The following is a 14,387-nucleotide window of genomic DNA, read 5'->3' on the forward strand; positions in this document are numbered from 1 at the left end:
AGAGATGGAGGACAGAGAGATGGGGGGAGGACAGAGAGACAGAGGGGCTGAGCCAGGATTTGCATAGCGCCAAGCAAGTCATACAGACAAGCACACAGAAAGCACAGACATTTCACTTTGACACATCAACTCAATCAAGTATTACAATATAGCTCAATGGCCATTCCTCTGCTTTAAATATATTGTTGAGTCCTAATAAAATCGCAATGTGGCAAATCATAGTGAAATGTCTCTAAATTACACAGAAGACCAGAAAGTGACACCAACACCCATAGAAAATGGCCATGTTGATTAGGTTTCTTTGATTCATCAATTTTCAATGCTTGAGAGATCTATATCTTACCAACACAGATAATCACAGATGCAGTATGTCTTTATTATATTAAAGGACATTTCCCATGTCCGTGGCCATGACTTCATGAACCAAGTTTGTCATCTTAAGGATCTGTACTCTCATTGAAGTAGTAGGCATTTCCCAAGGGTGTCTAACTCAGCTTCTGTACAGCCAGTCCATGGCAAAGCAAAGCAGCAAGGGCATTGAGACAGGCAGCAGCACAGGGCTCCCACACTTACCTGTGTCCAACTTCGGGCCTCTCCATTGAATCCCTCTGTAGCTATCTAACATGGGGACTGATCTCACAGAAAGAGTAGCTCCCCTGCTTCAGCAACAGCTAATGGGAATCCTAATAAATGCTAAATCCTCTATCCCAACCCATAGCTAACGGTGCTGCTGAAGGGAAGGTAACTGGTTAGAATATGTCAGTGGGCCTCACCTCCAGCTGCTCCACCTGCCAGCCCAGCGCTGGAGAAGCTCCCCAGGGAAGAGTGTCCGTTGACCAGGCGAGAGGCCCCGCTCACCGAGGTGCTGGGCGTCTGGGCCCCAAATAGGGACTGAAGGACAGAGGCCCCCCCGAGGGGAAACTGTGCCCCCAGGTACTGTCCCACAGAAGCCCCTGAGGCTGAGGACACAGCTACTGGGCTTCCCCCCACCTTCCCGCTCAGGATACCCCCGCTGGCCGCCGCAGAGATGAAGAGGTTTTGGCTGTTTCCTAGGCTGCTGGATGTCTTCAGCTCCCACTCCCCCCTGGGCTTCTGTTTGGGCATAGCCTGCCTCTCAGAGCTGCTTCCTCCCTGGGGGCCTGCCCCCGGCCGGCCACCAGCCTCCTGGCTGAGGAAGGGGCTAGGGGGAATGTACGGAGATGCTGAGGACTCACCCCCCCTCCTCTGCTGCGGTTTGTGATCAGAGTCTGAGTCGGTGCCTAAGCCCGGTGGCTCTCTCCCCATACCGAAGGGGGAGCCCTCCTGCCTCAGCTCGCCTGGGGGCTGCTTGGTGTCTGAGATGGGGGAGAAGGTAGACTTCCACTTGCTGTTGGAAGATGAGGATGAAGAGGAGACTTCACTGCCGGTGCTGTTCCCGCTGCTGCCTCCCGATTTCCTTCCTGTTGACCCAATAGAGAGAAAAGTGGGATAAAAAGAGCAAAAGGACAAAGTACAGTAGACATCGGACAAGTGACAGAGCTGGAACGATAAACTGAAAGTTAGCGACACGGCCTTCCTCTTTCCGATGCAGTTTGTGTACGTTGGTCATTTTTCTACACAACGTTCCTGTAGATTGTTCTAAAACCATTATTTGGTCAACAGTAATAGCCTACGCATTATGTTGATTCCTGCTATGACAGTATCTGCCTGTCCCCGTTTCACTAATCGCCTGCTGTGTGAGCAAGCCACTCACTGAGAGCACAGAGAGATGCCTTTTGAGAAGCACAAGGATGACTGTTGCTAAAAATACAATTGTGGGGGAATACACCGTTTAAGCAACTACTTTTGTTCTACACTGAAAAACAAACCTAACATGCAACATTTTCAAAGATTTTACTGAGGTTCAGGTCATAAGAAAATCTGTCAATGGAAATAAATTAAATCAGGTCCTAAACTACAGATTTCACATGACTGGGAATACAGATATGCAGTTGAAGGTCACAGATACCTAAAAATATATATATTGGTGTGGATCAGAAAACCAGTTAGTATCTGGTGTGACCACCATTTGCCTGATGCAGCTGGACACATCTCCTTCGCATAGAGTTGATCAGGCGGTTGATTGTGGCCTGTGGAATGTTGTCCCACCCATCTTCAATGACTGTGGGAAGTTACTGGTTATTGGCGGGAACACGCTGTCGTACACATCAATCCAGAGCATCTCCAACATGCTCAATGGGTTACATGACTGGTGAGTATGCAGGCCATGGAAGAACGGGGACATTTTCAGTTCCCAGGAATTGTTCACAGATACTTGTGACATGTGGCCTTGCTTTATCATGCTGAAACATGAGGTGATGGAGGCGGATGAATGGCACAACAATGGGCCTCAGGATCTCGTCACCGTATCTATGCATTTTAATTGCTATCGGCAAAATGCAAGTGTGTTCGTTGTCCGTAGCTTATGTCTGCCCATACCATAACCCCACCATGGGGCACTCTGTTCACAATGTTGACATCCACAAACTGCTCACCCACATACACACTGCTGCCATCTGCCCGGTACAGTTGAAACCGGGAATCACTTAGTGTGTTCTGGAATCTTATAAATGTATTGTAATGTATTAAAAATGGTATAACTACGTTAATTTTGCCAGACCACAGGAAGAGTAGCTGCTACCTTGGGAGCACCTAATAGAGATCCATCATAAATAAAAATATTTATTCAGCGTGCCAGTGACCATCGAAGGTGAGCATTTGCCCACTGAAGTCGGTTACGACGCCGAACTGCAGTCAGGTCAAGACCCCGGAGAGGACGACGAGCACGTGGATGAGCTTCCCAGAGACGGTTTCTGACAGTTTGTGCAGAAATTATTGGTTGCGCAAACCCAGTTTTATCAGCTGTCCGGGTGACTGGTCTCAGACGATCCCGCAGGTGAAGAAAGCTGATGTGGAGGTCCTGGGCTGGTGTGTTTACACGTGGTCTGCAGTTATGAGGCTGGTTGGACTTACTGCCAAATTCTCTAAAACAACATTGGAGGCTGTTTATGGTAGATAAATAATTAACATTTGAATTCTCTGGCAACAGCTCGTGGACATTCCAGCAGTCAGCATGACAATTGCACGCTCCCTCACATCTTGAGACATCTGTGGCATTGTGTTGTGCCAAAACTGCACATTTTATAGTGGCATTTTATTGTGCACATGTGTAATGATCATGCTGTTTAAATCAGCTTCTTGATATGCCACCTGTCAACTGGATGGATTATCTTGGCAAAGGAGAAATGCTCTAACCGGGATGTAAACAAATTTGTGCACAAAAGTTGAGAAATAAGCTTTGTGTGTATGGAACATTTCTGGGATATTTTATTTCAGCTAATGAAACATGGTTTCTGTAAGTCATCAGCCTACATTTACTGATATACTGATTTACTGAATCCATTAGCCTACATGGCAACAATATAAACGCAACAATATATTATTTTGAGTTAGCAATCTAGCTTGTATTTTGAGTCAAACGCTTTGAGTTCCCACTTCCTCAGGTGGTGAATAATAAAGCCTAAAGGCCAATATGCACAAAGATGTCAGCAAATTCTCTGAAGAGCCCCCTCAAATTATAATGCAGATAATTCTGGACCCTATTTAAATCATGCATTCCCTGGATATGTGAGATGAAATAGCTTACTTTTTAAACCATAGGCTACGATCTCAGTTGTCTTAATTGGGACTGAAAAAGAGCCCTGTAAAGTAAACATTTGTATCATTGAATTTGTTGTTATCGAGCAAAATAGTAACATTTATCATGATATGACTCTTTGTCCATATCGGCTAGCTCTATAATATCAAGTTTATTATGCAGGCTTCAGCGGTCACATTTGGACGTTCCTTACCCCGCTCGCTGTTCCCTGGTCTGCCTGCTCCATCTCTGCTCTCCAAGGAAATAGTGGCAATCTTCCTTTCAATTCTAAAAAAAGACAAATGAAAGAAAATATAAAACTTAAAATGTACTCGTGTAGAGATGCAGCCACGTGGCTTTTCTGCTTCACCATTTACTATACCTTGAGCTGGAGCTGTCAGCAGGGTAGCCAGAGTCGTCGTCGGAGCTGGGTGCAGAGGAGTAGTGTCCTGAGCCGTTGATCTCCAGAGGGCGTTCTCTCTTCAGTACGGGGGGCTGGTCCATGTCTGGCCCACAGGGGCTACATCCAGACTGCTCCGGGGAAGAAATGGCAGCGATCTCCAGAGGCTGGTTTATGTTGTTCACCTGACACGACAAACACAGAAAACATTAGGGAATCAACTCTTGTTAAAATATGTATAGAGTAGATATTTGGGAATCAAACAACTCCTGTAGCAAGTACGACGCTGCAACCAACTTAGCCATGGACCACATACTGAAGGACAGGGAAGCAACTTGAATGTGGCTTGACTCACCATGGAGTTCATGTTGAGTGGGGATCCTGAGGGTTGGCTGGTGGAGCTGAGCGCAGGAAAGGACCTCCTCTTTGGGGAGCCGCTGGCAAGTTGAGCCCCCGTGGAGCTGCGCTTTCTCCTCCCACGCTTGCGCCCCTCTTGTGATCCATGGCCGTGGGAGTGTGTGTGCTGGGAGCACGGCGAGTGGTGGTGGTTATTGGTGTTGTGGTTGCCGTGGTGATGCTTGCCCTGCCTGGCCGAGCCGAGGTGTAGGCGAGTCGCTGCACCCCCTGAAGAGGATGAAGAGGACGAGGAGGATGAAGAGAAGAACACGCGGCGTCTGGACTCGCTGTCCTGGGGCTCAGAGTCAGACTCGCCGTGCCGCTCGGCCCAGTCCTCAGGGAGGATTCTGGGGGGGCCGTCAGCGTACTGGAGGACCCCCCCGGTGCTGAGAGGGGGGCTGTGGCCTTGTGTTGGTCCCGTTAGAGGGGCACCGTGAGGGGGAGGGGAGAGGGCAGCACTGTCCTGGTCCTCAGAGTGAGAGCCTCCGTTCATCAGCCCTGAGCTAGAGGAGTACCCTGAGGAAGGACAGAGAGCATTAGACGCTGGTCCTTCAGGAGATGTCTGTCAAAACATGCAGGTTTCAATGGATGTGGTTAAGGTACTAGTGTATTTGGGGCTGCTTACCGTTGGTCTGGCCCGTCTGGGACAAAGGACTCGGTGTGCTCCTCTACAAAAACAAACAGAGCGTTCGAGTCAACAGTGTTTTATTACAGCACACGTGACCTTTATTACCCAGTCCAAAATCAAACCCTAGCTCTACATGTACCCACCAGTCTCTCAGCTCGGCTGGGCAGCACCACACTGGCCAGGGGGATGCTAACAGGGAGCTTGCTGGGGTGCACCGTGCTGAGGGGGATACTGATGGGCAGGCTGGTGATGGTGTCACCCTGGCCCCCCTGGATATCACACACAGACAGAGGACAACTTAGGGAGGAACATACAGGGAGAGTAAATAGTGTTTGAGTCAGCATGGTAGGCTGTGTGTCAGGCCAGGGGACAGACGGAGTCAGACAGTGTGGGAACAGAGTGGACAGAGTTACCCTCTCAGCACTCCTGGGTGTGTTGTTCTGCGGACTGTCTGATGAGTTGGGAGAGAGGCAGCTCAGTTTAGCTCCTAATGGAGAGGTGACAGCAACCATATCCCTGCAGGAGCAGAAGTGTCAGAAATACAGTACTATACAAACATGTAACAAACCTATTAGCAGAGTCCCTACAGTGGTTGTAGATTTTAAACCTGACTAACCTGAGACCAGTGAAGCCCAGGCCTCTGAAGTGTGCCATACTAGAGTCCTGGTTCAGGTGTCTGCGCAGGGCGATCTTAGCTGGGGAGTAGCGGGTGTAGTCAGGGAGGGGGTGACCCAGCTGCCTGTGCCGGGCATCCGGGGTGGGGGGTACAATCTCGTGGTCGGGCGAGATGGGCAGGTAGCGGGAGAGCAGCTCTCCCTTGATCCCCCCACCATCCCTGTGGAAGCAGGGCGAGGCGATGCTGTTGATGGACAGCTCGGGGCTAAGACTGTTGAAGCCGGCCGCAGCCAGGCTGAGTTTGGGGGTGTGGTGGTCCAGGGGAGGACGAGGGAGGGCCTCCAGGCCGGGGAGGCCCTTGTGGTAGAGGGAGCCCTCACAGGGACTGTAGGACTTGAGCTGGAGCAGCTCCTGTTGCCTCTGACTCTTCTCCAGTTCCACGATGCTGATCTGAGAACCAACAACAGGGGGAGCCATTGCATAAGGTAAGGAGAGGAACATAGCTTTATGAGAACATGCCACTGCTTCACAATAACAGTTGACGGATTCCTTCAATTATTTCTGAGTATGTCAGTAGAAACAGGCAGGGGAGGAAAGAGGGGATTCAGGCAGGGTTATATAAAATACATTTTTAAAAAGTTGGAGCTCCAGAAAATACAATTCTTTAAATAGATTGAGATATAGCCTATAGCTGGCCTATATGAATGTGAGCTACTTCTGAAGCACATGTTGTGCCCTACAAACTAAAAGGTAACCCTGTAAATACATCTGCTTATTATAAAAAGCAAAAATGTTGATACAAATAACTAATTGAAATTACCAAGTAATTTGTTGATTAGGATATGTAAGTTGTCAGGTTAGGCCCTCAAAAAACAAAAAAACTTTTTAAATCAAAACTAAAAAGCATGTTCCATGTCCACAACAATGCTTAAACCACATCAGCTGACCACTTGTTGTTGAGTGTAGTTAACCTTTAATTTAAGTGCGCACCATGCCCCTCTATAGCAACAGACTATTGTTTGGTTATCAGTGTTTCTGTAGCTCACGTCTGTAGGGTTTGCAAAACAAATGGATGCAAATAATCATGATGTCTTGCTGCCGGGTAGGCATAAGCTACATTGTACTTAACATTTAATTGAGGTTTTTGAGAAAGCATTTAAATCTACCATTAACGTCGCAACACAAAGTGGTAGAAATACTCACACAGACGGGCATTCCTGTGCGTTGCCTCTTCAGAAAGTTGCAGGAAATACGAATCACTGACGCATTCTGTTCATGTCTTATGATATACTTAAGCAATTGAATCTTTTGAACTGCCTAGCAACAATCTGTTTTCTATGTAGCCTAGTAATGTTCATTAGAAAGTGCATCGGCGATGTCGTACCCACAGCAACTAATAAAACATTCCCAAACCAGAAACCGTGGATTGATGACAGTATTCGCGCGAAACTGAAAGCTCGAACCACTGCTTTTAACCAGGGCAAGGTGACCGGAAACATGACCGAATACAAACAGTGTAGCTATTACAGTGTAGCTATTCCCTCCGCAAGGCAATCAAACAAGCGTCAGTATAGAGACAAAGTAGAGTTGCAATTCAACGGCTCAGACACGAGGTATGTGGCAGGGTCTACAGTCAATCACGGATTAAAAAAAGAAAACCAGCCCCGTTGTGGACCAGGATGTCTTGCTCCCAGACCGACTAAATAACTTCTTTGCTCGCTTTGAGGACAATACAGTGCCACTGACACGGCCCGCTACCAAAACCTGCGGACTCTCCTTCACTGCAGCCGATGTGAGTAAAACATTTAAACGTGTTAACCCTCGCAAGGCTGCAGGCCCCGACGGTATCCCCAGCCGCGTCCTCAGAGCATGCGCAGACCAGCTGGCTGGTGTGTTTACGGACATATTCAATCAATCCTTATCCCAGTCTGCTGTTCCCACATGCTTCAAGAGGGCCACCATTGTTCCTGTTCCCAAGAAAGCTAAGGTAACTGAGCTAAATGACTACCGCCCCGTAGCACTCACTTCCGTCATCATGAAGTGCTTTGAGAGACTAGTCAAGGACCATATCACCTCCACCCTACCTGACACCCTAGACCCACTCCAATTTGCTTACCGCCCCAATAGGTCCACAGACGACGCAATCGCAACCACACTGCCCTAACCCATCTGGACAAGAGGAATACCTATGTGAGAATGCTGTTAGTCGACTACAGCTCAGCATTTAACACCATTGTACCCTCCAAACTCATCATCAAGCTCCAGACCCTGGGTCTCGACCCCGCCCTGTGAAACTGGGTACTGGACTTCCTGACGGGCCACCCCCAGGTGGTGAGGGTAGGTAACAACATCTCCACCCCGCTGATCCTCAACACTGGGGCCCCACAAGGGTGCGTTCTCAGCCCTCTCCTGTACTCCCTGTTCACCCACGACTGCGTGGCCATGCACGCCTCCAACACAATCATCAAGTTTGCGGACAACACTACAGTGGTAGGCTTGATTACCAACAACGACGAGACGGCCTACAGGGAGGAGTGTGGTGTCAGGAAAATAACCTCACACTCAACAAAACAAAGGAGACGATCGTGGACTTCAGGAAACAGCAGAGGGAGCACCCCCCTATCCACATCGACGGGACAGTAGTAGAGAGGGTAGTAAGTTAAGTTCCTCTGCGTACACATCACGGACAAACTGAATTGGTCCACCCACACAGACAGCGTTGTGAAGAAGGCGCAGCAGCGCCTCTTTAACCTCAGGAGGCTGAAGAAATTTGGCTTGTCACCAAAAGCACCCACAAACTTCTACAGATGCACAATCGATGAACTGGTACGGCAACTGCTCCGCCCACAACCGTAAGGCTCTCCAGAGGGTAGTGAGGTCTGCACAACGCATCACTGGGGGCAAACTACCTGCCCTCCAGGACACCTACACCACCCGATGTCACAGGAAGGCCATAAAGATCATCAAGGACAACAACCACCCGAGCCACTGTCTGTTCACCCCGCTATCATCCAGAAGGCGAAGTCAGTACAGGTGCATCAAAGCAGGGACCGAGAGACAGCTTCTATCTCAAGGCCATCACTGTTAAACAGCCACCACTAACATGCCAACATACTGACTCAACTCCAGCTCACTTTAATAATGGAAATTGATCAAAAATGTATCACTAGCCACTTTAAACAATGCCACTTAACATAATGTATATACTGTACTCTATATCATCTACTGCATCTTGCCATCTTTTTGTAATACATGTATCACTAGCCACTTTAAACTATGCACTTTTATGTTTACATACCCTACATTACTCATCTCATATGTATATACTGTACTCGATACCATCTACTGCATCTTGCCTATGCCGTTCTGTACCATCACTCATTCATATATCTTTATGTACATATTCTTTTTCCCTTTACACTTGTGTGTATAAGGTAGTAGTTGTGGAATTGTTAGGTTAGATTACTCATTGGTTATTACTGCATTGTCGGAACTAGAAGCACAAGCATTTCGCTACACTCGCATTAACATCTGCTAACCATGTGTATGTGACAAATAAAATTTGATTTTAATGGTGCAATCACAACACTAACGAATCTGTGCTGGGGCTTTTTTTCCTTTAAAACACTTCGCAACAGTACAGAAAAGCCTAATCACTACAATTATCTGGGAGATTTTTTTCCCTAGATGCACATGTGCTCACAAATAAATTCCAGGACGCACAGTAAAATTTTAAGGAGCATAAGCGACCAACATGGCCACACTTTAGAGTCCTGGATACAGGTGAGGTGTACCTGCAGCTCGAGGCAGTGGCGCTGTTTCTCTGAGATCTGTCTACGCAGGGCCTGCTTCTCCTTCAGCAGGCTCTCAAGACACAGAGAGCTCCAGTCCAGCTTCAGCTCCTCACACCGAGACTTCAACTGAGATAAACACAGACACTACCAGTTAGTTACATGCCTCTGGTCCAACTGTCCGACAGTGTCAAGCATGCAGATGAAATCCAATGTGAAAGCGGCCAGAGAGAAGGCAGCCAGGAGTACAGTATAAGTCGCTCTGGATAAGAGCGTCTCCTAAATGACAAAAAGGTAGAGGTCTCACCAGGAGCAGGCTGTGATCCCTCAGCTCGGCCATGTCCCTCTCCAGATGCTTGGTCTGCTCCTTCAGTTGACGGTTGTGGGCCGAGATCTCCTTCTGGGCCTCCAATAGGTCCTCCATGGTGAGGGCCTTCACTCCCAGCTGAGTGGAACAGACAGGGTACCACTTTCAGGGATCGAGTACTCAACCACTATTTGCGACTCAATATCAGCTTGTTTCATTAGACAGTCACCACTGTCTGCCTACCTCATCCAGTTTGTGGTGGAAGAGCCCTTTGATTTTCTCTTTGTGGGTCTGACACGCAGTCTGCAGATGCTCCGCCTGCCCAGAAAGCCCTCTGTGTTTGAGCTGGAGGAGAGAGGGAGACGGAAGGAGAAACATGAGAGGAAGGTTTACAGGTTGAGGCTAAATCAGAGGCAACATTGCCAGAAGGATAGTCTCATCCAACATGACTGATAGAGGGCCGAGAGTTGCGGTGTGAGTCTGAGGGAGTGAGTAATCTATTACTTTTTTTAAAGGTGGCGATACCATTAGAGTGATTGTCAGAGTTCACAAGATGGAGTGAGTGATTTGGACATTCCATTTACCTTTTCCTGCTCCAGGACTTGCTGCAGGTTGTTGCGGTACTGAGGTGTCTTCATGTAGGCCATGAACTGGAGGTACTGGACTTTAATGTTGTCTGTGTGAGGAGAGAGCAATGGCTTATCAGGACTGCTGGCTCTGACTGATGGATGTGATAACTAAGGGTGGGGTCAGGGTAGCGGTGCTCACCTAGAAGCTGTTGTAGGCCAGGAGGACTGGGGCCCAGCAGAAATTGGCCAGACGCATAGTGCTGAACTTTGGGAGGTAGCTGGTAGAAGGGACTTTGAGGTGACCTGTATGCATCTGTAGAAACACAAAGTCAGCTAAACAAACATGGAACACAATGAGTAAAGGGCTGAATAACACAAATGCACAAGGGTATATGGACACAGCCCTGAGTAAAACTGTCAGCAGGTGGCTCACCCTGAGGGGGTGCTGCTGAGAGGGTCTTGGCATGCAGCAGATCCAGGGCACTCTGGCTGCTCTTGCTCTTTCGCTCAGCTGCGGCCACAGCAGCCTTCTTGGGACGCCCGCGCTTCCGAGCACTCAGCTTGCGGCCCTTGTTGAGGAGTTTGGCGCGCCGCGGTTTGGGTGGCGCCTTCACGACTGCCAACAGGCCTGGTCGCTCAACCTCCTCACAGGAATCCTGAGAGACATACAGGGAAGGGACCAGCATGAGAGAGAAAAAGCTGACCTAGAGCTGCTAGAAGTGATCTCATATCATAGGGAAAAGCGTAAGAACTTAGCATAGAGACGTGAAAAGACTATAAAGTCAGCTAAGTCACTTGCCTTGTGCTCCTTTGCCTTGGTTGGCGTGGCGCTGTTGCTTTTACTATTCTTTTCTTGACGACGCCTAGCTGCTTCTTGCTCCTCCTAAAAACACATAGGAACATCTGTGTTGTTTACCATGTGAATCGTTCAGCAGGGCACGAACTAGGAGCAACTGTAAAGACAAGCTGGAGGTGACCAAGATTGCCCACAGAGTAATGACAATTTAAAATAGTGCAAAAGGAACAAAAAATGTTTAGCTTACCCTGAGTTTAGGATTTTTGAGACTATGAAAATAGTTTTCAAGCTGAAAAGGAAAAAGAAGGTATCAAGTATTGCACAAGGACATAGATAGCAGAGGCCACTCTCCCCTAAGTGCAGTGACCTTGTTTGACACTGTCCATAAGCCCTCCAACACGTGCATGAGAGTTAGTGAGGAGCTACAGAAACAATACAGCGATGACCTTACCGTTTCCACTGCCTCCAGTGAATAGATACATTAACCACTAAGTCTAAGCCGTTGGCTCATTTAGCTATTTGATTGTGAATTTTAGGGCACCTAGTTATAATTTCTTTTTAACTATTCCATAATTTAATTAAATGTTAAAAATAAATTGTCTACTACTACTACAGCCCACAGAAATGCAATGAATAACTCCTTCATAAATATCAAAATAAATCATTAGGAATCCGTTTTGAATTGTCTGTCCTATTTCTAGGACATAAGAAAGCTCAAGAAATATTTGTTTTCTGGACACATTAAACCCCTTATTTTTGTTCACAAAACTACCTCCATACTTCTATTTGTTTGTATGGGTTACCTTCAGACGAGTCCCGTAGAGCAAAAGAGTCATCTTTCCATAGAGTGGTCATATTAGTTTGTAGGCCAAACCGTTCGGACGCTACAGACGTTTGTGAGAAGATCGATTTTCAGGATGTCTCATGGTCTGACAAACACCGCTGTAGCTCGGCCACCTTCCACCGCAGATGCGGAAGGCCGACATAGGCAGATGGTGGATTGAGACGCAGCCCATGCAAAAAAACAGATATCTCTATCTTAAAACTGACGGATGCGTAAATAGATTTAAGGATTAAAGACTTAGCCAGTTGTTTCACTTGCACTGAGATGGTACAAACCGGTACAGACCAGTATCAAGACAAAACATAACTAAACATTTCTAGGTCAGGATTCTCCAACCCTGTTCCTGGAGAGCTTACCGTCCTGTAGGTTGTCTTACTAACCTGATTCATCTTATCAACCAGCAATACTGAACAAAAACATAACATGCAACGATTTTACCGAGTTACAGTTCATATAAAGCAAATCAGTCAATTTTTTAAAATTCATTTAAAAATCCCTAATTTATGGATTTCACATGAATGGGCAGGGGCCCAGCCACTGGACAGCCATAGGCCCAGCCAACCACAAGTTATCCCCACAAAAAGGGCTTTATTACAGACAAAAATACTATGTTTCATCAGCTGTCCATGTGGCTGGTCTAACATGCAGACCACACCGCTCTTGTTACGTGCAAGTTGCAAAATAAAATGTACACGTTACTCAATCCAAACTGCTCACTGAACTTGGTATAATTTTTATGATTAATGTGCTGCAAGTCACACCTCTCCCATCTACTCATTGGTTTTTAGGAGCATATACCCACGTGGATGATTGAAAGATGAAGTGAGGTCCACACTCCGGCCCAGTTGGTGGTGGTAATGCACCTTAGTTGGTTGCCAACTGCCATATAAAGTCCACAGATGAATGGAAAGATTACTAGAAACTAACTAGGTTTACCCTTTTATCTGTGGATTAATTGTCGGGAGTAGAGGACCTTGTGCATTTCAGGTAAAATAATCCAATGTTTATATCCCAGGACAAATTAGAATGAATGTTTGATGCGTTTCAACCTGTCCGCAAATGAGTTGGATCAGCGTTCATTTTGATATTTCAACCTGCGTTTCCTGATCGCGGCTGGTGTGGATGGACAGAAATCAACATTTGTGTGCCACGGTTCAGTCAGCATGTAAGACGATCCCGCAGGTGAAGAAGCCGGATGTGGAGGTCCTGGGCTGGCGTGGTTAAACGTGGTCTGTGGTTGTGAGGCTAGTTGAACCTACTGCCAAATTATCTAAAACGACATTGGAAGCGGCTTATGGCAGAGACATGAACATTAAATTCTCTGGCAACAGCTCTGGTGGACATTCCTGCAGTCAGCATGTCAATTGCACGCTCCCTCAAAACTTGAGACATCTGTGGCATTGTGTTGTGACAACTGCACATTTTAGAGTGGCCTTTTATAGTCCCCCAGCACAAGCTACACCTGTGTCAGCTATTTGATATGCCACACCTGTCAGGTGGATGGATTATCTTGGCAAAGGCATAATGTTTACTAACAGGGATGTAAACAAATTCATGGACAATTTTATAATTAAGCTTTTTGTGCATATGGAAAAATGTAGACATTATCTCAGTTCATAAAACCAACACTTTACATGGTGTTTATTTTTTTGTTCAGTATAATTATTAGAATCAGGTGCGCTACTTTAGGATTGGCAAGAAACCCTACAGGACGATAGCTCTCCAGGAACAGGGTTGGAGTGGCCTGTTCTAGGTTCTATTGGCACAATATGCCACCACGACCAACAGGCAGAAAAGTGAAGATTTCCTGCTTGCAGTCAGGCTAACTGAGTGCAAAAGTAAGCAAGCAAGTCCTGTTTTTAATGTTTCTAAACAAGTTGAAAACACTCATGGTACAACATGTAGGCTAGTAGTAATGTTGGTTGCGCCATCACCTGTCTCAGTATCACCTCTCCTCTGTCCACTGCAGGGCTATACCAGCAGTTGCAGTTGTTTCCTGCAGGGATATGTCCGACTAAACATGTTCTGAGTACTGCTACCGTACGCATTGGTATTTTATATACATGAACTGATTGAGAGCTCTCATTCAATTCAAAGTTGCCCTACTATAAACAGACCTTTTTTTACAAGGAGCACATGTGCACCTAAGTTGGAACATGTAGGCGCACATAGAAATGTAGGAGCACAATGAAAAAATATTGGAGGTAATAAAGCTAGAATCCTTTTTTTTTTGTAGGCGCACGGGTGCTCCCAAATAAAAATTCTAGGTCGTACAGCAACATATTTAGGCGCATGAGTAAAATGGTGGCACTGTAGAGCAACTGCCATTGCAACATTGTGAGTGTATTGGGACGGAGGGGATGAGAGTACAAGAGGGGAAAGCTTG

The 14,387-nt window shown here is 46.9% G+C and overlaps 1 protein-coding gene across 4 annotated transcripts in view; it reads right to left on the reverse strand.

The window, feature by feature from the left end:
- Positions 1-14,387, reverse strand: part of LOC139578327 (histone-lysine N-methyltransferase, H3 lysine-79 specific-like) — a 30,549-nt gene that overhangs the window by 639 nt on the left and 15,523 nt on the right. For 2 of the 4 annotated variants that reach the window (XM_071405762.1, XM_071405761.1), the window contains exons 12-27: positions 11,405-11,446; positions 11,161-11,244; positions 10,795-11,017; positions 10,561-10,674; positions 10,377-10,468; positions 10,036-10,137; positions 9,793-9,930; positions 9,489-9,614; positions 5,696-6,144; positions 5,493-5,595; positions 5,223-5,348; positions 5,077-5,119; positions 4,411-4,967; positions 4,038-4,240; positions 3,870-3,943; positions 774-1,439 (exon numbers count right to left, since the gene is read on the reverse strand). In XM_071405762.1, coding sequence (XP_071261863.1) covers positions 774-1,439; positions 3,870-3,943; positions 4,038-4,240; positions 4,411-4,967; positions 5,077-5,119; positions 5,223-5,348; positions 5,493-5,595; positions 5,696-6,144; positions 9,489-9,614; positions 9,793-9,930; positions 10,036-10,137; positions 10,377-10,468; positions 10,561-10,674; positions 10,795-11,017; positions 11,161-11,244; positions 11,405-11,446 — 3,142 coding nt within the window. Of the gene's footprint in view, positions 1-773; positions 1,440-3,869; positions 3,944-4,037; positions 4,241-4,410; positions 4,968-5,076; positions 5,120-5,222; positions 5,349-5,492; positions 5,596-5,695; positions 6,145-9,488; positions 9,615-9,792; positions 9,931-10,035; positions 10,138-10,376; positions 10,469-10,560; positions 10,675-10,794; positions 11,018-11,160; positions 11,245-11,404; positions 11,447-11,960 lie in introns of all 4 variants that reach the window. The other 2 variants (XM_071405764.1, XM_071405763.1) reach the window with 2 other exon arrangements.

The sequence above is a fragment of the Salvelinus alpinus genome, chromosome 6 (genome assembly GCF_045679555.1).
Source record: "Salvelinus alpinus chromosome 6, SLU_Salpinus.1, whole genome shotgun sequence".
In the NCBI taxonomy this organism is placed as follows: domain Eukaryota; kingdom Metazoa; phylum Chordata; class Actinopteri; order Salmoniformes; family Salmonidae; genus Salvelinus; species Salvelinus alpinus.